This window comes from Pogona vitticeps, chromosome 4 (genome assembly GCF_051106095.1).
Source record: "Pogona vitticeps strain Pit_001003342236 chromosome 4, PviZW2.1, whole genome shotgun sequence".
Lineage (NCBI taxonomy): Eukaryota > Metazoa > Chordata > Lepidosauria > Squamata > Agamidae > Pogona > Pogona vitticeps.
In genome coordinates, this window is record NC_135786.1 from 14224847 (window position 1) to 14249663 (window position 24817).

General features: G+C 40.8%; 1 protein-coding gene across 1 annotated transcript; it reads left to right on the plus strand.

Moving 5' to 3' along the window:
• Window positions 1-285: 285 nt before the first annotated feature.
• LOC110084733 (aurora kinase C) lies at window positions 286-22859 on the plus strand. Its single transcript, XM_020804351.3, has 8 exons — window positions 286-3234; window positions 5146-5308; window positions 13244-13301; window positions 14164-14355; window positions 17783-17921; window positions 19250-19398; window positions 20432-20606; window positions 22411-22859. Exons 2-8 carry the CDS (start codon window positions 5167-5169, stop codon window positions 22582-22584), a joined length of 1029 nt encoding a protein of 342 aa, XP_020660010.1. The 5' UTR covers window positions 286-3234; window positions 5146-5166; the 3' UTR covers window positions 22585-22859.
• The last annotated feature ends 1958 nt before the right edge of the window (window positions 22860-24817 follow it).

Here is a 24817-nt window from a genome sequence, read left to right on the forward strand (position 1 = left end):
AGCCGGCCCTCGGGGCTAAAAAGGTTGGGGACCGCTGCTGTAAAGGCAGCCTTGCTTCAATTCACTTGAAACTAGTGCTGCCCCTGGGCTACAAACAGCAGAGATGTCGCTTCTGTGCCATTCACAGCACTACTGTGCCCTCTAGTGGTGAATAATCAGTGACGCCGTCTTCCAAATACTTCCATGGATGAATCCAGGCAAATACTGTATATTTGCTCTACATCTGTTACAGAATCAGAGGGATCAGAACCAGGAACAGGGACTCAAATTGTTGGACTTAAATCGCACCAGTGACCGACTCAGTTTTTTCCCAATCACTCAAGACTCTAATCATGACTTGGAACCCACCCACTCCTCCATTTTTCTCAGGGGGGGGAGAAGCTTGTCTTTAATAGGGACTCAAACTGAGGCTTACGACCTGGTCCTGAATACTTGCCAACATCCCTGATTGGTATTAAGATATGAGAGGGACCGCCATAGGCATAAAGTGGTGGGAAAGCCGCAGCGGACACAGGTGAACAACAAAAAACGCTAACAACAAGTACCCCGTTGAGCAAAATCATCTAGTCAAAACTGGAATTGTACAAATTGTGGCATTCAATTTGGGGTTGTGTGTTTATATCACTGCCTAAGACTCTGGTGCTATGAGGCTGTCTGTGTGTGCCTGCACACTTTTTATATATTTTAAATTACTGGATTTTTTTTTTTTTTGGTAAAATCTGTGTTTTCAATACTCATTTAAAATATATAAAAAGCATTGCATGCACACGCACTGCCCCATAGAACCAGAGTGCATTACAGGAACACTTAAACTGTGGCATACAATAAAAATAATAGTAAATATGTGCACGTCTACAAGAATAAAACACCAGAAGCCGCAATTGAACAAAGCCATAAAATTCAGGAAATAAATAAAACCATAATCAGCTTAATCAAAATAATTAACATTGCATCTTGAAATGCCCAGACAAATTTTAAAAAACAAAAGACTTTCGTTTGGCACAGAGCAATATCAAAGTTAGCCCTGCTAGTGTGGTGTTCCACAGATAAGAAACTAGCACCAAAAAGACCATAGTTGAATCTTGTCTTAACAGCTAGCAGAGGGACTTCTCCTGCTGTTTCTGAGAGGCGCCAGATAACTTGAAAAGCACAATGCATGTTGTGCACATCAATACCACTCTGTCTTTCAAGCCATAACGACTTCCCTTCTCCCAAGCAACTGCTGTTTTTTATTCACAGCAACTCAACTGTAGGAAAACCACCCTGCCTTTAACCACTGTATAGACCGACCCACAAAAATGTAGCAGATGAAGCTTGGTTTAGTGCAAAGCTAAAATGATTAGGAATGGCTTCACCTGATCCGTTTTTTTTCTTAAAAGCACAGGATCAGTACCCTGTTTACAAAATACAAACCTAATGGTGGAAAATTTAAGTGGTTTTCCTTCCCCACCTTCACACTGGTGTTACTATGGGATAAACTTAAGATAAAAAGTCCTGTCCACGGGGTGATTTCCTAAGGTTGCTCTTTCTCTCGAAAACCAGCACCCATCGATTTAAATGTCACCTTTAAATCAAAGGGACAAGAGAGTTCAGTTAGAATGAATGAGAACCACCCACACTTGGAAATATAATGAAACAAAGTATAAAATAGTATTTGAAAAAAAGAATCCAATAAACCAGTAAAATATATAGAAACAAACCAATACAATGCATCCAGAATATTTTATTTTATGTATTTTATTTTATTAGATTTATACCCCGTGCATCTAGACCAAAGGTCTACTCTGGGCGGCAATACAACCTGCCTATGCCTTGGGTAAAAATCTAGCCGGTTGTGTGTCATTGCACACACCTGACATCAAAGAGGTGGAGATGATACAAGGAACTCAGCTGGACAGAAGAGAAATTGGGAAAAATATGTAAGAGCAAGCTGAAACACACACTTTTTTTTTTGGTTCTTATAAAAATGACCCAGCCCCTGCAGGGATGATTTTACACTATTATGTTCCCCCTGTTTAAAAAGAAAGCACATACAAGGTGCAAGAGGCAGACACAATGCGGAGATTTGACTTCTATTCATATTGAGCAGGGGTCTGTGGGTGGGAGTGATTTTAGAACCATGCTAAGACAGTAGGTGGACCAGGAACTCTTGATGGGCAACAGCAGGGAAGAAAGCCAAAAAAAAGAGAAAAACGAAGGTGCTGAGAATCTTCAGAGCTGGCCACCCTCATCAGCACACAAATCCCAGAAGTAACCAATATGGATATTTACAGTGGACCCTCTACTTACAGAATTAATCTGTATTGGAATGGTGGCTGCAGGTCGGAAAGTCTGTAGGTCGAGTCTCCATTGACCTACAATGGATTGAAAACCGATTAATCCCGTAACCGGCCGTTTTTGTTCCATTTTTGTCCCATTTTGGTTTTTTTCTGGTCTGTAGGTCGATTCTCAAGCTGCAAGTCGAACCTAAATTTTGCAGCCAGAGAAGTCTGTAACTCGAAAAGTCTGTAAGTCGAGCCGTCTGTAAGTCGAGGGTCCACTATATAGGGTAAAATACTAATAGAGGGGAACAAATGTAACATCTGGAAGTGCCCTTAATTAGTTGCGTGCATACCTTGTAACTAAGGTGTTTCCGTTTCCTCTGAGCTTAGGTGCAGTCTTCAAATCAGCTGAAAAAGATGTTTTTAAAAAGAACAGTATAATGTTGCAAGCTGTCCCTATTGTAATGCAAAGTATTTGGGTGTACTTTGCTTTTGGATTAACAATGGAGAGACATTAACTTTACAAAAGACCTACCCCTCATTTGTTTTTAGTGTGCCACAAAACTTTTTTATTCTTAGCCCCATTTTGTTCTGTTTTGCTCATGTATTTGTCTTTCTACATCTCTTCCTCCTCCCCATGATTGCAGGATGAGCACCCTCTTTCCCACCCACTCTGTCTACCAGTGTGAGTTTATATCGGTTGTCTTCAATGAGCTTTAAAACCAGTGCCTGCCAGAGACATTTTGCTGCCTGTGAGCTGCAGCCAAACCGTATCTGGAAGGCCCGCAAATTGCCCATCACTGCTTTATTCCCTCAAATTGTGTGAATTCAGGGTTTCAGTCTGGCTCTGGTCCAGGAGAGGGATTTTACAGCTGAGCCCATTTGTAGTGAATGAGAAGGGAACGGCTCTTCACTAAGCAGATGCTTTGAGTCTTCTAGCATTCTGGAAGCTGGCTGAGCCTATTTGTTTCAGGTAAGATCTAAGTTATAAGGGCTTGCAAGATGACCACAAAACAAGCATTAGTATGGGAGAGGAATATTATACCAAATAAACAGTAGCAATCAATGTTTTCTCCATTTATACAGTTGTTGTGTTTCAGACAGTGAAGCTGTCTGATGGATCGATAGCCAAAAATGGGAGATTTTTTTTTAATTGCACGTGGGAAACTTACTGTGCTTGTTCTCTCAAGTGGTGTAGTGAAAAACCAGGAAGTACAGCTGCTCATGAAACAATTCTTGTAAGCCAACCCTTCTCCCAAAATAAGCAAAGACCAAAAAGAGCAGGCAGCTAAATTGGTCCATAGAGTAACAAATGAAAGGCAGGTCTTGTGTACTGCTAATGGTTCTCTCTTGTCCATTCAAGACCAAAGCACACTCAAATACTTTACAACAGGGTTCACTTGTAACATTATACAGTTCCTTTTAAAACATTTAGCATTGCTTCCCTTGAAGACTGAACTGATGAACAACCAACATACTACAGATACATTTCACAGAAGCAGAAAAGTTAGTACCTCCTGTCAGTTTTCTCATGGGAGATTGGTGCTATTCAGCAATTACATCACCCAAAAGCTCATCTAGTGTAATGGTCGAACTATTCATCCATGGTTGTTGTGGGTTTTTCGGGCTCTTTGGACGTGTTCTGAAGGTGGTTCTTCCTGACGTTTCGCCAGTCTCTGAGGCCGGCACCTTCAGAGGACTGGAGTAGGAACTCTGTCTATGCTCTGTTGGTGTTTGTTGGAGAGTTGAATATTTATAGCTGTGGGAACAGCTTTTGTCCTTTTCAGGAGGTAGAGTGATCGGCGTGTTTTTGTTGTGGATGTATTGTTGTGATAAGGGGGAGAGATTATCTGTCACTGTGGTTGATGGGTGTCTTTAGCTGGTCTCTTTTGTGCAATGACCCCTGGTCCTTGTGGCTGGGTATAATGTGGCTGGGTATAACCAGCTATAAATACTCAATTATCCAACAAACAGCAACAGAGCATGGACAGAGTTCCTACTCCAGTCCTCTGAAGATGCTGGCCACAGAGACTGGCAAAACGTCAGGAAGAACAACCTTCAGAACACAGCCAAAGAGCCCGAAAAACCCACAACAACCATCAGATCCCGGCCCTGAAAGCCTTCGAGAATACATATTCATCCATGACTTGTCAGATCGAGGTTGTACTTCAAACTCATTGGGTAATGCTAGTGTCAGTCATTCTCTCATGACCTGACCTACCTCATGGGGTTCTTGTGAGGCTAAAGTGAGGAGGATGAGAACCACATCAACCACCTTGAAATTGCTGGAAGAGAAACAAACTAGACATGTAGTGAGTATATAAGTAATGTTAGCATTTCATGAAAGACATGATTTAGCTTCCTTCTCTCTGCGATGGTGTGTATGAGCGCTGTTAATATGGGCTAGGAAATGAGTGGAAATAAATATTGGTAAAATGTGCATCTTTATGTTGTTGTTTGTCTTACCCTCTCATGCACGCATTATTTTGCAATAGTTACACAAGGGCCAAATCCCATCCTCGGTCTCAGATTTTGGCCCTAACATCTCAAGGATTGGTAAACTACTGACCTGACAACCCCATCCAGCTGTATCCTAATAAATCACGTATGCTCAGCTTTCTGTTTTTCCAATAAATATTAAAATAACTCAACAGATGTCTGCTCATTATAATAACCATGGTGATCCATTAATCTTTTATCTGTTTGAATCCATTTCTCCTTATATAGGATCTTTTGCGCAATAAGTGAACAAAATATCATTGAGTCTTATCACTGTTTTTTTATCTGGCATATCAACAAGTGTAGTTTTCCTGTGTTGCACTACTGACATTTTCACTCACAACTAATGGGTGGTGCATTGTCGCCTCTTGGAATATTCCTTTAGCCATTTCTACCTCAGACAAAGATGCAAGGCTCCACTGGACACCAGAAGCTTTTAAAGAAGCAACGCAGTAGCTCTTGTGTTTCAACCTCTGCATCTCAGGGTGGATCATCTCCAAAACGTAAAAAGGTCCTGAACAAGGAAGCACTGGAATCCAATTCAGAGGGTATGATACCAGTTCTTTTGCACCCTACCTGATCATCCTGGAGAAGTTCCCTTTCTGGACCACTTATCCCAGAATCCCCCAATCAGTATGGGAGGTGTAATCTAAAGGGAAAGTGACTGACTTTCAAGCACTGAGTTTGAAACATTCATAACTATATCCTATCCCAACATGAACTGAAATCTGGTATGAGCAGAAAGCTTCTTTTGTGCTTGATGGCAACTTTGTAATTATGCCATGAGCAGTGTACTGTATTTTTCCATGTATAAGACACCCCATGTATAAGACGCCCTCCCACTTTTCTAATCCAAAATTAAGAAATCTATGTGGGCCTTAGCGAGTGCAGGGGGAAAGGGATAAAAGTGCTGCAGAATCGCTTTGATCCCTGCTTTCCCCTCCACTTGTTTTTGTTCTCTCCTCAGCTTACTTCCGTGTATAAGATGACCCTCAATTTTTAGTCTAAAGTTTTTAGACAAAAGTATAGTCTTATACAAGGAAAAATATGGTATGTAGATATGTTGCCGTCAGAGTTTGGAAAGTTGCTTTTTAAAATGAACATGTTAGGTGACATATTAAATGTCAGCAGCTAGGTTGTCACCATTACTATGATTGCTTTGATTTGGAAATAATCTCTTGCATTATGTGTTATTAATTGTCATTATTTCAGATCTGAAAAATAGAGAGAAATGCCCTCTGATTCCTGCTTATGGCTAATTCTGATGTTTCACTAATATTTGCAAAAAGGCAACAAACAAGAATACTTCTCTTGCCTGTTAAGGTTGATAAAGAGAACACCTGAATATTTAATGCCAAAATGCTTCTCAAAATGCCTGCCATGACTTCAGAAGTAACTTTTGAAAGTAGCAAGAAAACACAATTTGTTACAGTTAAAAAGTAATGTGGTCTCTCCTCCTATTTACATGTGAACAAAGCTGTAAGATCCGTCAAGGTGAAACTGTGCTTACCATAAGATAAACTACAAAACCTATTGTTACATAACAGCACTGATGTTACCTGTCTGTCATGGGTTTGGAGGGAAAGTTCCATCCTATGGGGAGTGGAAGGCGGGACATCAGGAGGAGGGGCTGTACTGTATAAATATGTGATGCCTGTGTGGTGAAGAGTAGATGCTGAGACAGACTGTGAGACACTGGGTTGGGACGAAGCAGCAGCTGGGGAAGAAGAAGCTGTTGTGGGAGTCTGGGTGTCTGACAGGGTACTACTGTGTGTCAGAGTACCAACCTGATAAGTTCAGGTGTCTGTGGGTTAGCCAGAACTGATGGGTTCAGGGTCTGTGCTTTAAGTTAAAGGTTCTAGGTGAACCAAACTGTATGCTTGTGTGTGTGAGAATAAGCCACGTTACTTTATTTTATTCACCTGATTGTTTTATTTACCCTGTTTGTATTTAAAATAAACCTTATTCTTTTGTTGTTTAAAAATCCATCCCTGGTCTGTGTGACTTATTATAGGGAATGGTTGGTGGCAGCTTAGTAACTGTGTGATAGATCCCAGTAGGTCTGGGTTTGTCACATTGATTGGTGTCCAGCGTGTGGGATACGACTGGTCCAGTTGTCCAGCGGTCCAGCAAAGCCTTGGCAGGTGTGCCCAGAGCAAGGGGGGTCTAGTCAGGGACAGTCTGAGGCGCGTAGGTAATCTTCTAGGTGTACCTCACGGGGAGGTGCGCTAGTAGAAGAACGTGCCAACTGGGGAGACTTAGATTAAGGTGCTCTGAGGCAGCCTAGTTTTGGCGGGAAAAGCTGAGGAAAAACTGCGTAGCAACAGCGAGCTAGCTTGCCAGCTGAGAGGCCCAGCAGAGGGGGGAGGCTCTGACTCGATACTGTTGCAACTTTAGTGCTGAAGAACAGCAGCAATCTCTAGGGAGAGCTGGTTCTGAGGTAAAAGGAAAAAAGTGGTCGTTTTATTTTGAGGCTTGACTTTTTAAAGCAGCCTGTTCTGAGGGGGGGTATGCCCTTGACTCGAAGCCAAGTAGCAGACATGAGTGAGGTGAAAGACCCCCAGATTGACCAAGGTTCTGAGGATGAATTTGGCTCAGTGCAAGGTGACAGCACAGGAGAGCAGGACCCAGAACTCAGAAAAATACTCCTAGCCCAACAGCATGAACTGAGGGTGAGGGAAATGGAGGAAAGATTAGAGAGAGAAAGAAGAGAGGAAAGGGAGAAACAGAGACAATTTGAATTGGCATTGGAGAGAGAGAAAATGGCGTTTGAATTAAGAAAACTGGAACTGATGAACCAGAACAATAATAATAATAGGGATTCTGAGGGAGGCCAATTGTCTAAGGCTGACCTGAAGAAATTCCCTGTGTACCACAAGGGAGATTGTCCTGAGGTGTTCTTTTCCTTAGTGGAAAGAGCGTTTGTGGACTTCTCAGTAAGGGAAACTGAGAAGATGACCATCATGCGGTCTTTAATCAGTGGTAGCCTGGCTGAGGTTTATGCCGAGATGCCTGAGGAATTGATGAAAGATTTTGCAGAGTTTAAAAAACTGGTGTTTGCCAGACATGGGATAAATGCAGAGCAGCTGAGACAAAGATTCAGGTCCCTCACCAAGAAGCCAGAACAGACTTTTACCCAAGTGGGGGCCCAATTGGTGAGGCTGCTTGAGAAATGGCTGTCGCAGGAGGGAACAGAGACCTATGAACAGCTTAAAGACTTGATAGCCCTGGAACAGTTCTATTCAGTCCTGCATGGGGAATTGAAATTCCAGGTGAGGGAAAGGAAACCGAAATCTGTGGCAGCAGCCGCAGAGATCGCGGATTTTATCTCCCAAATAAGAAAGCCCTTGGGTGAGGGGAAATCTGTAGGTAAACCCAAAGAAACCTACAGCAAGTACTCTCAGGGACCAGGGAAAAGCCAGCAAGGGGGAGGGGCCCATGGTGAAGGGAAGCCCTCAGACATGAAACCAAGCCCTCAGAATTTGGAGGGAAAACCCAAACAAGAGGAGAGAGAATCAAAATACACCAGAAAATGCTATTTCTGTCAGGGAAAGGGTCATCTAATCTCAGAGTGTGAAAAATTAAAGCAGCTAAAAGGAATGGTGCCTCAGAATGCTAGTGGAACCAAGCCAAAAGCTGTGTTCTGTGTCCAGAAAGAGCAAGGCTCAGTGTCACTGAGGGAGCCTGTTGCCATGGCTACTCAGTCTGGAACAGCTACCTCTGCTGATCAGGCTGAGGAAAATGGTCCTCTTGTGGAGGTAAAGCGCTGCTTGCTGATAAAAACAGATTCTCAGTTGTTTGAGACAGCAGGGGTGGACGTAGGAATACTTGACCGTCAGTATAGGGGGCTGCGGGACACTTGTTCCCAGGTAACCCTGTGCCATCCAGATATCATCCCTAGGGAGTTTATAATCCCAAATGAGAGCATGAAGGTGGCAGGGATTGAGGGGCAGATAATCTCTCTGCCAGTAGCAGAGGTACCTGTCAACTTTCAAGGCTGGAGGGGAGATTGGCGGATAGCGATTTCATCGACTCTGCCAGCAGCCGTGCTCGTGGGAAATGACCTGGCTGAACATGTGAAACGGGTGCTAGTGATTACACGCTCACAAGCCACCACAGGGACAGTTCAGGGGGGTAATGATGAGCCAGAGACGGAAGCAGGTGGGGGGAGTTCAGAAGCTGTGGTGGAAACCTTAACCACAGACAGCAGATTTGGACAGGAGCAAAAGGCAGACGCCACTCTCCAAAAGTGTTTTGAACAGGTGACTGACGCCCAGCTGACACCTGAAACCCCAGTGAGATTTCTGGAGAAAAAGGGGATTTTATATAGAGAAACCCTGAGGAATATCTCAAAAGGGGGAGATGGGATCAGAAGTCAGCTGGTGGTACCTGAAAAGTATCGCCCCATGATCTTACAAAGGGGGCACTCTGACATGTTTGCTGCACACTTAGGAGTGAACAAAACACAGCAGAGAATAACACAGAATTTCTACTGGCCTGACATAGGGAAGCAGATCAGGGAGTTCTGTAAACAATGTGATGTGTGTCAAAGGCAGGGGAATAACCGCGACAGGACCAAAGCAAAGTTGTGCCCTTTGCCTGTGATTGACACTCCGTTCAAATGCATAGGGGTGGATATAGTGGGACCTTTGCCCAAGGCCACAAAGAGGGGGAACAGGTTCATCCTAACAATTGTGGACCATGCCACAAGGTATCCTGAAGCCATACCCCTGACTAACATTGAAACTAACACAGTGGCCGATGCTTTGGTGGGGTATATGTCCAGGATGGGATTTGCCTCAGAGATAATCACAGATTTGGGAGCATCGTTCACATCAAAGCTCATGAAACGCTTATGGCAGATCTGTGGAATTAAGCACAAGGAAACCACTGCCTATCATCCTGAAAGTAATGGGTTAACTGAGAAGTTCAATGGGACTCTAATGCGCATGATTAGGGCTTACTTGGCAGAGAATCCAAACAATTGGGACCAGAAGCTGCAACCCCTTTTGTTTGCTTATCGATCAGTGCCACAAGCCAGTACCGGGTTTAGTCCATTTGAACTTCTATTTGGGAGACGGGTGAAAGGGCCCCTTGATTTGATCAAACAAAATTGGGAGCAGATCACCCAGGATGACCCACAAGACGTTGTGACTTACATAGACACCTTGATGAATGACCTAAGGAGAAATCTAGAGCTGGCAGCAGAAAACCTGCAAGCTCAGAAGGTCAGACAGAAAACATGGTATGACCATAAAGCTAGAGAGAGGCACTTTGACCCAGGGGAGGAAGTGCTCTGGCTTAGGCCCTGCAGAGAGAATAAACTGCAGCTCAAATGGGCAGGACCATATGGGGTCATTTCCAAGATGTCAGACCTGAACTACCTAATAGAGCAGGAGGAGAACCAAGCAAGGAGGGTGGTTCATGTGAATGCCCTAAAACCCTACTACAGAGGGGAACAGAGGGTTTTATTCGCGATAAAAGCAGCGGAGAGTGAGGAAGCTGAATTACCCTTCTGGGAGGGTAGAGGGGAAGTAAAATACAACCCAGAGGAGGTAAAGATCAGTCCTGCACTCACCCAAGACCAGCAGCAAGAACTAAAAATGCTGCTTAGAAAATATCAACAGGTGTTTTCCAACAAGCCGGGGATAGTGAAGGGAGTGATGCATCGGATCCACACAGGGGATGCACCCCCGCAGGCAGTATCCCCATACCGAGTAACGGGACCCTATAGGGACAAGGTGCGGAAGGAGTTGGACGAAATGCTGAGGGAGAACATAATCGTCCCCTCTTCTAGTCCTTGGTCCTCTCCGATAGTCCTTGTGGACAAGCCTGATGGGAGCATTAGGTTTTGTGTTGATTACAGGAAATTAAACCGTGTAACCACTCCTGATGCCTACCCAATGCCCAGGCTAGACAACCTGATTGAAACCATAGGGGGTTGTCGGTTCATCTCATCATTGGACCTGGTAAAGGGATATTGGCAATTAAGAATTGATCCCAGGGATCAAGAAAAGACTGCCTTTTGCAGCCCTTTTGGTCTCTATGAGTTTCGAGTCCTGAGCTTTGGTCTCAGAAATGCACCAGCCACATTCCAAAGGCTGATGGACCAGACCTTGGCAGGGCTCAGTGACTTTACAGTGGCCTACATTGACGACATAGGGATCTTCAGTAATACCTGGGAAGATCACCTGATACACCTGGAGTTAGTGCTGCAGAGGTTAAGTGCAGCAGGGCTAACAGTAAAGGCCAGCAAGTGTCAGCTGGGTAGCCCAGAAATAAAATACTTGGGTCACATGGTAGGGGGAGGAGTGATAAAACCCCTGGAGGCCAAAATAGAAGCTGTTCGTGATTGGCCTAGACCCAACACCAAGAAAAAAGTCAAATCATTTCTTGGGTTGGTGGGCTACTACAGAAAGTTCATCCCGAGGTTTAGCGAGATTGCGGCTCCGCTGACCGATCTGACGAGGAAGAAGGCTGATGACCGCATCCCGTGGACCAGCGACTGTGAGGCGGCGTTCCAGAGGTTGAAGGAGGCGTTAATCAACTATCCTGTCCTGCGTGCTCCAGACTTCGACCGGGAGTTTATCATCTACACCGACGCGTCTAACAGCGGGGTAGGAGCAGTTCTGTGCCAGGAGGATGAGAATGGTGACCAGCATCCAGTGTCCTACCTGAGTAGGAAACTTCAAAAAGGTGAGAGACATTTGGCAACCGTGGAGAAGGAGTGTCTGGCCATAGTCTACGCGATCCAGAAGGCCAAGCCTTACATCTGGGGAAGACATTTTATTCTGTGTACTGACCATTCACCATTGCAATGGTTAAAGACGATGAAAACCCACAATAGCAAACTTATGAGGTGGGCTTTGAACTTACAGGACTATGACTTTGAAGTGAAGGTGGTCAGAGGGTCAGTGAACTGTGTTGCTGACGCCTTATCAAGAAGACCTGAAGACTGAAGACGGCGAAAGAACATGGACTATATGTATATAATGGTGAACAAAAAGTTAAAATGTACCTGTGTTTTGAATTTGGGTTTGTATGAATAAAGGTAAATTAATGTAATGTATATGGTAAAATGTTTAAATGCATATTTGCTATGGTTAACTTGGAGTGTAAGTATATGTAAGTATTATATGGTATGTATAAATGTTGTTGTGTATTTTATGCAGGTTGTTTTTTGGTGAAAAGCACTTTTAGCTTTCCCCCTACAAAACAACTTTTAAAGAGGGGAGGTGTTACATAACAGCACTGATGTTACCTGTCTGTCATGGGTTTGGAGGGAAAGTTCCATCCTATGGGGAGTGGAAGGCGGGACATCAGGAGGAGGGGCTGTACTGTATAAATATGTGATGCCTGTGTGGTGAAGAGTAGATGCTGAGACAGACTGTGAGACACTGGGTTGGGACGAAGCAGCAGCTGGGGAAGAAGAAGCTGTTGTGGGAGTCTGGGTGTCTGACAGGGTACTACTGTGTGTCAGAGTACCAACCTGATAAGTTCAGGTGTCTGTGGGTTAGCCAGAACTGATGGGTTCAGGGTCTGTGCTTTAAGTTAAAGGTTCTAGGTGAACCAAACTGTATGCTTGTGTGTGTGAGAATAAGCCACGTTACTTTATTTTATTCACCTGATTGTTTTATTTACCCTGTTTGTATTTAAAATAAACCTTATTCTTTTGTTGTTTAAAAATCCATCCCTGGTCTGTGTGACTTATTATAGGGAATGGTTGGTGGCAGCTTAGTAACTGTGTGATAGATCCCAGTAGGTCTGGGTTTGTCACACCTATATTTTATGACACTTTTATTCAGCTAATTAAAAAGGCACAAAATTCTCTGTTGAAACTTTCATGATTTTTAAAGAAATCTGTTTCTCAGACATAATATTACAAAAAATGCTGGGAGTGAAGGCTGATAAAGCAAAACAGTACATGATTTTTTAAAGATGTAATAGTAAAAAAAAAAAGCAGGATTACAGTAGGCTTTTAATCTTAGTTTTGCTGGGGTCAAGAAAAACCATCAAAAGCAACAGACTGTGAATCCCGGTTTTTCAAATACAACGATCCCCTTCCAGCAGGCTTCTAGGTAGAGAAATTTTTTTTCTATTAATGCCATGAAAAATGAAATGAAAAGGTATCACCCACAAAAACACACACAGTTTTTGTGCTGATACTTTTTCAATGGTGGTATCTGGAGGTGGGCCACATATAGCTTGTGGGCTACCACCCCCCTGCCCCGATATACACACCCTAATGAATAAAAGCAATTATCAAACTGTTTCTCTTGGTAGTTATATAATACAATCCAAAATACTTTTCATAAAACAATAGTTACTCAAGTACATGCAAATATCTTTCCCTCACAAATTAATTTGCTTTTCACTTACTACTGTCTATTGTTGGCTATACCTTTAGTAATTTAATTACAGAAAAAAGGCAACTTGGTAAAGCAATGCAACAACTTTCTAAAATAAGGCATCTGGTTTCGTAGGGCAGGGAAGTGGACCTAAAGGAAAAGCCAAGGATCACTCCAGTTCTCTGCTTCCTCTGTAAGTAAGCAAATGACTTTTTTACAAAAGGCTGTTGAAACTTGCACGGACCTTCTGCCATATTATAGTTAAGAATGCCACTTGATGACACAATATGTCCGTCTACATGTCAAATGTGGTCAATATAACTCATTGCATACTTTCACACATCAGATCCTATCTCTTGGGCTCTTATTCATAATTCTGTTCCTGCTTGTGGATCAGAGCGCCTAACAGCTGTACTGAAGATCTGCCTGAATCACCTCTCTGCAACACTAATCAATTTTAGATTCTTGTGTTATGCTATCTGTAATGTATATTTGGATTCTTAATCTGGTAGGATGAGACAGGGTTTGGGGAGGGCTGTCTCCAGAAATCCTGTCTGCCTCCTCAAGTAAACATTGTGATAGTGTAGAACTGCCAGCATTATATGAGAGTTGGATGTGATTGTGTTGGGAAAAGTAATAAATAATGAGCTTGGAAAGTTACTTTTTAAAAGTACAGTAATTCGTTCCTGTTATTTATTACATTTTGAAAAACACTTGTTAAACATCATAAAGGGGAAGAGTGAATTGTAAAAAAATATTAGGACTGATGAGGGAATATCATAAAATTTGAAAATTTCTATTCTGTTATAGTCTATTGACTATTGAAAAGGCTTTAAAATCACCTCAAAAGGTAACTTAAGAGTGTAACTATGAAGCATTACTTTTACACACATCATTCATGTTCCTTGCATTGTTTTTGAAATGTAATTCCACTGTACAGTATATTCATTGTTTCAAAAAAGGGGGAGATGCTACTTTGTTATCGTTGACTATGTTATTAGTAATTTGTTGTTTCAAGGCAGTATTTAGCACTGATTCAATTATCTGATTGACAGAAAAATGTGGAGTACCACAGACTTTGAATTTGGTAAGCCACTTGGTAAAGGAAGGTTTGGAGCAGTCTATCTGGCCCGGGAGAAAAATACTCATTTCATCCTGGCCTTTAAAGTCATATTCAAGTCTGCCCTGGAAAAATCTCAACTAGAACACCAACTCCGAAGAGAAATAGAAATCCTAAGTCATCTCAGGTAAAGCAACTGTGCACCACTGGGGAGATGCAACTGCAAATAAATGAGGAAGTTGGATGAGTTTGTAGATTATACATTGGTTGCTGAAGAACATTATCACTTGATAGTATTACTCTCTGTGCACCCAGGTTTAGTGTTATTTAAAAGGAGCCGACTTGAAATTTCTGGTGTTTTGTAATATTTGAATTTATTTGGAAATATAGAGGCAGAAGCTGGGGTGGTAGTGTGCCTTCAGCACTCAATCATACATTTAAAATCTACCACTGCACACTAGAGAGAGGTAGCTAGTAGAGATGGGCATGAACTAAAAAAATGAACCAGGAAGTTCAAGTTAAAAATCGTTGGTTCAGGTTCGTCAAAACTGATAAACCTGAACTGACCCGAACCACAAACTTTTTTTACAATTTAACAGACTTCCTGGTTCGTTCTCCCTGCCCCCACAGCCTTTAGGAATTTTATTTTAAAGAGTTTCATACCAAGTGTAGAAGAGCTACAGAGTAAGGGTCACACTGCCCATTTGAATTGATTAATGTTTTTTAATATTGATGTTATGTAGCATACAAATTGGTAGCTGTGTCCACTTTGAACGAAATTAATTCTATTTATTTCTGGTAATTAAAACCATTTTGGCAGCTACATAGATAAAACCAGCTCATTTCCTTTCTTTTTTAGGAGCTTGTCCATTTTTTGACTTTTTAAAAAATATAGTAAGTGATACATCCTTAAATCAATGGCTTCATTCAAGCATTTGCTGTCCCACCACCAATGAAGCATCATCTGGTATCCTATAGTTTGGAAAACAAAAGGGAGGGAAGCATGATAGAATTAAAATAATGTTTCATCACCAGAAAGGAGGAAACAGGGACAATGAGTGAAATATAGAATCTGCTGAGGAAGTAACGCTGCAATAAACTCTCAACAATGCAGAAAAAGGGGGGAAAAACATTCAAAGCGCATGAAGCAGTACATTGCTAAACATCTTGAAAAGGATTTTTTTAAAAAAAACTGAGTGGCATAAACACAGTGCCAAAGGTGCTCAAAATCAACAAAGGCAGAAAGTAAATGTCACACACACCCAGTTCTCCTGTTTGTTCTTCCACACCCCAGATTGACTTTCAGGTATGACATTTATTTCTCAACCCTTTTCTGCTGCCACCAGAGGATTTATTCCTCACTCTATCAAATATGACTCTTAAATCACAGTTCTCCAATATTACAATGTTTGTTTATGTGTTTATCAGTAAATCATATAGAGTGAATCATAGATAGTCTTATTTTATTCATTCAATAAATTGTGCTTGGTAACATTTATATTTGCTTAGGTAGAATCATTTTAATCAAGGTATTTATTCATTTCTTATCACTTCTAAATCTTTCCAATCAAAACCATAAACCATGCAAGATTTGTACTTTCCTAGTCTTATTCTCTATCTCTCTATTACCCTTCTCTAACACAAGGCTGGTCCTAAATCCCTAAACTGCTTTTCTCTAACTGATATCCCTAATTCTAGCCGCCTAGAGTGGTCGAAATGACTAGATAGGCGGGGTATAAATAAATAAATAAATAAATAAATAAATAAATAAATAAATAAATAAATAAAATAACTGAAGTCCCTAAATCTAACTTCAAACTCATATCTCTAACTGATCTTTAACTGTCTTCCATTCCTCTTATATTTCCTTAGTTTCACCTCTTCTGTTCAACCATTGACACCTGAATTAGAGTTCCATTGTGATGGAAAGGAGTGGTTACTGGCCTGTCCTTCACAGTAAATCAACGGTAGCGTTCACAACCATCAAACCAAATTGAAATAAATGGATTTACAAGTGAGGTATTTTTTTAAAAAAAAAATCCTGCTAGCAAATTTTTAAAAAACTCACTTAGCAGCCCAAATAAATTGATTCTGCCCATGCGTTGTGTGCCCACAAATTTATAAATTAATTTATATAATGCCAAGGTTGATTTAATTGTGGTTCTTTTTGCCAGTGGAATCACACTCTAAAATTCTGTCCCCTGAAACAAGTAGAGATAAAAAAAATGAAGCAGAGATTTGGGAAGGATAGAAAGGGGGAGGGAAGAAGCAGTATGAAGTGGGATTAAGGGAACACTATGTGGATCACAGGAGAATTTCCAGTATGATCCATGCTTGAAGGGAAACTTAAGAAGTACTGTACAAATGTCGTGTCTGGAGGAGCCCTAAGCACATAAGACTGATTAAGAATTAAAATATCTCCTAATCTGAAATTTATGCACTAGAATTCCTCTGCAGTTGTGTTTTCCTCATTCTTTGGTCATTCAGACATATTGAAAAGTATGCATGAGGGGAAAACATACGTAAAGGCAGTCATAAAAATCAATAGGGTATGAGTGTGAACCTCCTTGTAGCTGCTTCTCACAGATGGTTATGCTTATGGACCATGTCTAAGTCTAATAACAAAGCATAACCATCTGTGAGAAGAAAAGATTTGTTGCTTGCATGTCAACTATTAGAAGATTCACAAAAGCAAATCCTATCCATTTGTTTTGGCCTAAGCAGAATCTTCTTCTGAAAATAACTTTCGATTTGATTTATTCTTCTGTGCCTCACAAAGAAAGTGACTCTTTAGTGGGGGAACTGTCCCGCCACACACAAGTACTGCTAGAGAAGCAGGAAATAAAATAAATAAAACCTTTTATTTATGAGGTGTTGGTTTATGTGCTGTGCTGCTACTACTACCTTGAGGTGGTTTAAATTTTCACCCTACTGCTTCAAACAAAGATATGGAAACAGATTTGAAAGCTCTTGAGATATGGAAACAGATTTGAAAGCCTTAGCAGTTGAAAGACTTTACATTTTCCTATATAAACAGATAAAAGAACAGCTGGTGACCCTTAGCCTTCAGTTCTATTAATATTCACCCACTGAATGTTAAAGACACTGAACCTAAACATATATGTGGTAGACTTGCATAGGTCTGGCTGTGAGTAACTCATATTACAAAAGTATTTTCTTCATGAAGGAGACCATTTTGGAAATCTTCCTGGTACAATTCATGTGTAAACTCAGGATAAACTGGGAGAAGGCAAATGGTGCCTGCCAGATGTTTTGGACTTCAGCTCCCATTATCCATAGCCACTGTAGCCACTGGTGAAGAATTCTGGGATTGTCTGTCCAACATCTAGAGGGCTCCAACTTTGCTGACTCTTGGCCTAAATCTAAAAGTTAGCCCCAACTTTAAAATACTCATTGAATCAATGAGACTTTAGTAAGTTAACACTTGTGTAGGTCCCATTGATTAAATGGGTCTGTTCTAGTTGGAACCCATAACTGGATTTTGCCCATTCTCTTGGTTTTCTGTGAAGATATCCATGGCTGTCCATTACAATTGCTCATTCATACGGGTCAAAACATAATTCTCCCTCCCTCCTCTTTATTGCTTTCTCTAGACATCCAAATATCTTGAGGATGTACAACTACTTTCATGATCAGACACGGATTTTTCTGATGTTGGAATATGCTCCAAAGGGGGAACTCTATAAGGAGCTACAAAAGAAAAAGCGCTTCGATGACACCAGGACAGCAACTGTGAGTATGAAAACCAAATGCTGCTTCTCTGTTAGTAGAAAAGTGGGGGAAGCTTTTTAAATTTATATAGCAAGGTGAAGCATATCCCACATATGGAACAGTACAACATCCTACGGTGCATTCTGCAGTAATTAGCATGTTGCATAATCCCCAAGCAGAAGTTGGCTCCACTTCCCAAGAAACTTACTATCTAAAGAAGACCGAAGAGGAAGGAGGATAGTAAGGGTGGGGGTTAATTAGAGTGACCACTAACACATTTCCAATCAATCCATTAATAGAGGAAATGCATTGCCTAAACAAAAGAATATGGATGTGCATATGATCATGATAACATAATAAATAAATAAATAAATAAATAAATAAATAAATAAATAAATAAATAAATAAATAAATAAATAAATAAATAAACAACAACAACAACAACAGCAACTGATCTATTCAAGTGAACCTCAGTATCACATGAGATTCCCAGACACTGTCTAACAGAAATAATTATTTTTTAATGGAATGCAAAAACAGGTACTGTAATATCAAATGGCCATAACTGTTAAATAAATGTTTTCAATCAGTCAGTCTCATCATAGTGGGAGGATTGCGCTCAGGGACTGTGGATCTGGTCTATATTGTTTGTCTTCAACTTTGGGGGTCCTGCTGTTCTTTCTTCTTATAGTTCTTTATTGTGAAGTGGGAGTTGAGCTGGACAGCCTTTCAAACAGAGAACTATTCTCTGCAAAGTAGCTAACTGGATAGCTCAGGGAGTTAGGTATCTGGCTGCAAAGCTGGAGGTTGAGAGTTTGATTCCCCCCTGTGTCTCCTGGGGGAAGAGCCAGCCTGTGTGGCCTTAGGCAAGCTTCACACAACAACAACTATTATCATCATCATCATTACTACGATGACGATGACGTAAAGTAGGGTGCATAGCAACTCCAAGGCTCACACATAATGGCTGTTTACAGATGGATGTGGAACGAAGGTTTCTGTGCTGCAGAGTGAGCGCCGCTTCTCGCTCGCTGTCTTATGTTCCTCTGTTAACATGTAAACCCAAAGCTCTGACTGTGCTTTAGGCAAGCTGCCAGCCTCTGATGTGTTCATGTCTCTTCTCCTACCGTGGCCTCACCCCAATGCCTGGCATGATTATATCATTGTAGGTGCATCCACTTAATTTAAGGCTTATTATCCTTTTCTTTTTCAATTTGCTGGTGTGGAGAGGTCACTTCCTACCTCAATCACAGCTGGTAAAAAAAATAGGCACAGCTGTATGCAATCTCTGTTTACTATTCAAGAGGATGTTAGCTGGTATTGAGTTTTGGATACAATAAATCCCACAGTATATGGAAGAAATATCGGATGCTTTGATGTATTGTCACGCTCAGAAAGTGATCCACAGAGACATTAAGCCAGAAAACCTCCTGTTAGGATTAAGAGGAGAGCTGAAGCTGGCAGACTTTGGCTGGTCGGTGCATGCTCCCTCACTAAGGTAAGTTTCTCTTTTGATATATTATATTTCTGGCAGTTCCTTGCAAAACGTTATCCTTAAAGGCACCCCAAGGCGCACTGTGGCCTGTGGAGCTCCTTGAAGGTCGGATCCAGGAGTCTAGCCAGTATTTAAAGGTCCTAGGAACTGAAGAGCCTGAGTCACTAAAAGGACTTTCTTTAACGTTAAATGGGACAGGCTTCCATGTTCTACATCAAGCCTCAATTGATATGTGAGACTACTTTGTATGGTGTTAAGGATGTATGTGATACCTTAGAATCTAGATCACTTTTTTTAAAAAATCACAGCCAAATGCTAGGTTTTGAACCCAACTGGCCTTCATCAGACTAGGCACCGCTGATCTGTGGATGGAAAAATAGTCATTATCACTGGATGTTTTTAGTGGTCTGTAAGAAAAATTCCACTGGAAGTGTTTAAAGCCTTAAATGCATGAATACAAACAATAAAAACATAGCTAAAGGTAGCATGTAATAAAATCAATAGCAAAAAACCAAAAAGATCATAATGTATGTGCCAGGAGAACCACTTTGGAAATGCAGTTCCACAGACAACACTGTGCCCAACACTGAAAAGGACCTCCCTCTAATCATCACTTGCCTCACTTCTTTTGACAGACCTCGACTGTTTAGTTTCATGCCCCAAACTTTCCAGTAAGCAAACAAGATCAGCCTCCACCCCAAATAGCTTACTATCTAAATTCTGGCAGCAGGAAACCATAGACAACAGGGAAGGATGGAAGGCTATGAATTGCACAATTAACAATCAACTTTAACTGATATTTAGGATTCATTCCTGCTGAGGATGAGAAACGTGTCAAAGAAACATTTCACTTGTAGAGTTTCTTTTATCTGGATGCTCTAAACAGCAAATGAGCACAGCAAATAAAAAGTGACAATCATAAAAAAGATTTCAGCAGTTCTTTGGGTGCATTTTAAAGAACACAATGTGCACTATCACATATAGATTAGACCTTCAATTCAACAAGTTACTTTTTCTTTTTTTCCAAAAAAATTAGAAGGACAACGCTGTGTGGCACCACAGACTACCTCGCTCCAGAAATGATAGAAGGGAGTCCACATAATGAAAATGTTGATGTGTGGTGTGTTGGGGTCCTTTGTTATGAGTGTCTTGCAGGATATGCACCATTTGAAGCACCGACCCGTATAGAGACATTCAGACGAATAAGAGAGGTATGTTGTTACCATTAAACAAACTTTCAGAAGAAATAAGTACATACAGTCCAATGTGAAACTCTTATTTATTTATTTATTTATTTATTTATTTATTTATTTATTTATTTATTTATTTATTTATTTATTTATTTATTTATTTATTTATATCCCACCCATCTGGTATATTTATACCACTCATAGCAACGTCTTATTATCTGTGGAATTTTTAAAGATGGAACTAATTATATAGGAAAGGCAATGGAACATGCAGTCTGTGCGCACTTAGTGAAGCCTATAATGTTTACTAAGATCGAACATGAATTTGTTAAAAGCAAGTCATGCCAGACTAATCATACCTCTGCTTTTGATAGATTCACCAGCTTGGCAGATCAGCAGAATGTATGGATGTAACAGATTTTTATTTCAACAAGGCTTTCAGCCAGGACCCACATAATATTTTTTAGCTAGTCTGGTATCATACGGGCTAAACAGTGCTACTATGATGTGGATTTCTATCTGGTTGACAGCTACACCGAAATAGTATTCAGTAATGGTTCTCTTGTCATCCTAAAGAGAAGTGACAGGCAGTGTGCTGTAGAATTCTATCATGGGCTCAGTATGGTTGAACGTATTTTAAAATTTCTTGAATGAAGGAATAGAGGGGATGGTTATCAAATTTGCAGATGAAACTAGATGGGGGAAGCTAACAATTAAAAAAGGGAAAACAGAGTTGATTGATTGATTGATTGATTGATTGATTGATTGATTGATTGATTGATTGATTGATTGATTGATTGATTGATTGATTGATTGATTGATTGATTGATTGATTGATTGCATTTATACCCCATCCATCTAGTCAATCGACTACTCTGGGTGGCTTCCAACATATATAATAACAATTTAATATATAGCAAGATTTTAAATATCAATAAGCAAGTTATTCAAGATCGAAAAATAAGGAAAAAAGAGGAAGAAAAAATCAAGTGTTAACTGGAGCGAAGGCCTGCCTAAACATCCAAGTTTTCAGTTTAAGAGTTTAAGGTGATCATAACAAATCAGAGAATTGAGCCAAAACAAAATGAATTTCAATAGGGAAAAATATAAAGCTGTATATTTAAGCAAGTAAAATCAAATGTACATACATAGGATGTGTGATACATGGACTGGCAGTAGTACATGTGAAAAGGATTTAAGGGTCTTAGTAGACTACAAGCTAAATGTGAGTCAACAGTGTGATGCTGTATCCTGCAATTCTAGGCTTCACAACAGTAAGCTCCATCAGTTGACACTGATTTGAAAAGAGAACATTGCTACTGCTTAAGGTGCTAGGAATACAAAACTAGAACATAGAAAGCTTTCTTATACTGATTCACCCAGTTGGTCTACCTTGCCTAGTGCTGTTCACATTTCACTACCAGCAGCTCCCCAGGAATTCAGGAGAAATTCTTTCCTAGTCCAACCTGGAGATACCTGGTGGTCTCGCATCCAAGCGGTAATCAAGCCCAAATTCCTTATTTTTCAAAACTGGACAAATTTGTGTGTGTTCAGGGTGGTATGGCAAAAAACTGGTATTTTCATAGCTCAGGGATCAAGATGTTCTAGGGAATGTGCGGACAGAAAGTGAGCTTGAGCACAGCCTGAAAACTTCCACTTCCTTTTTTTTCAAACAAAGTTTTCAAAAAATACCGTTTCCAACCTCTCAAAGTCAGTGATGTGGGTAGGAATGCAGCATAGTATGAGGAAACTCTATTTCTTTGAAGAAAACAAAACTAGGTTGATAAAAAATGTAACATTTCTGAAATAAATATTTTCTTTCAAGGTTAATTTAGAATTTCCACCATGGATGTCTGATGGAGCCAGAGATCTCATCTCCAAAGTACTTAACCGTATACCATCTTTGAGACTTCCTCTGCAAGAAATTATAAAACATCCATGGGTTAAGTCCAAATCCAGGAGAATCTTGCCACCTGTCTTCAATGACCTTGAAGAATGATCCATTGCACCACATCCCAAAAGATGTTAAGATGCATCAGATGGCTCTTGTATCTTTTTTGGACTGCTGAACATTGTGATAAATAACAGCTGAACAGCTATCACACACTTTTCCAGTGAATTCTCACTGCTACTGGTAATATGCTTGGCTGAATAACTACTGTATTTATAAGGGATGGAGGAACTTTACTGCTTAATGTACAGAGGGCGAAGGGGGGAAACAAGATTTTGTATAATTGTAAACATTTAAAACAATAAATGTGCAAAAAAAAACCACCCACCACCTGGCAATATTGCCTCCATGCCCCTAGAGGGCAGAGGAGGGCTTTCTGAGCAAACAGTTCCCACCTCCAAAAAAAATGGGGCAGGAGACCACAAGACTCTAGAAATACCTCTGAAGAATACACAAGGCCCATAGGTGGCCCAGCCCTGCAATATATATTTGATTACCTTAGTGTAAAACAATTATAAACCACATACAGTGGGGTCTCTACTTAAAAACTTAATCCGTATTGGAAGGTGGTTCTCAAGTTGAAAAGTTCTTATGTTGAATCTGCATTTCCCATAGGAATGCATTGAAAACCATTTAATCCGTATCTGCTCTTTTCCGTTCATAGAAACTACAATAGAACCTCTACTTAAGAACTTAATCAGTTTTGGAATGGTGTTCTTAAGTTGAAACGTTCTTAAGTTGAAGCAAAATTTCCCATAGGAATGGACTGAAAACCAATTAATCCGTTCTGGCTGTTTTTGTTTGTTTGTTTGTTTGTTTTTTTGTTATGTAGAGGTGCGTTCATACATTGAAGCATTAGTTCCCATAGGAACTAATGCAAAGCTGGTTAATACGTACTCTACCACTAGGGGGAGAATTTTTTTAAACCTAAGATGACCTAAGGTTAAAAAAAGAGCAGGAAAGGTTTTTTTTCCTGTTCTTATCTTGGATTTCTGTTCTCAAGTAGAAGCAAAATTTAGCAAATGGAGCTGTTCTTAAGTTGGATTGTTCTTAAGTATTTATTTATTATTTATTTATTTATTTATTGGACTTATATACCGCCCCATAGCGCTACAAGCACTCTCCGGGCGGTTTTACAATTTTTAATTATACAGGCTACACATTGCCCCCCCAGCAAGTAGGGACGTTCTTAAGTAGAGACCCCACTGTATTCTTATCACTGAGCATTTTGCGTATCTCTTTTTATGCAGTTTAACATTTTGTCTGGTTATACATGCTTTCCTAGACTGGGCAGAATAGCATATTTATTAACATAGCACAAGTCTGTACATTTTGGAGTACACAAATTGTTCAGAGGATAAATAGTTAGGTTAGATGCAGTAGGTGCAAAACATATCTGAGAATGCATATACAAGGCTTTTGAAGCAGAGAAGAAATTGCTATTTTTCCTTTGAAAATAGAGATGGATGGCACTAAACTTAATGTTCCCAAAAAAAGAGGAAGCAAAGAGTAAAGAGAGAACATTTTGCCTACTATAATGAGTCCTGGGAAACTTCCAAGCAAAGTTTTTTTCATGCCATTGTCATGCTTCTTCCACAACATTTTAATGGACTTCTGCTGTTACCAAGTACACTCCCAGAGCACATGTATAAACTCAGGCATGTTCAGAGACATACCCAAAAGGGATCTTTGAACCATCTTGACACAGATTGGGCTGACTACATCACACTAACATAGAGCTCTTCACAAGAGGATTTTACTGAGCACAAAAGAATTTAAATACAGCAGGGGTTTTAAACTCAATTTACCTGGGGGCCGCTAGAGGCAGAGGCTGGGTGAGGCTGGGCCGCATCAGATTTTCCGCCAAGCGGAGCAAGAGCCCGAGGAAGCCGCCCAGGAGTTTCCTTAGCCGGCAGAGAGGTGGGCTGGCTGGCAGGCTGCAGTCCTGGATGGAGGGTGCAAGAGGTGCTGTCTTGGGAGAGAGCCGGTGAGCGAGGCAAGGCTTTTTTTTTTTTACTCTTGACAGCAGAGGATGTGTGGGCGCTTTGGGGGAGCAGGCAAGGCAAGGGCCACAAATTGTCATCTGGGGGGGCTGCAAATGGCCCCCGGGCCGCATGTTTGAGACCCCTGAAATACAGCATAGGAAAGATTCAACAGTAAAAAGAAAGGATCTTTCACTAAACCCTCTCTCTCTCACACACAAGGGGGTAGACTGGGAAGCCATCAATGTGTGGGGAAAACACTCCCACCAGATAGCACAGTGGGGACCAAAATTACCCAA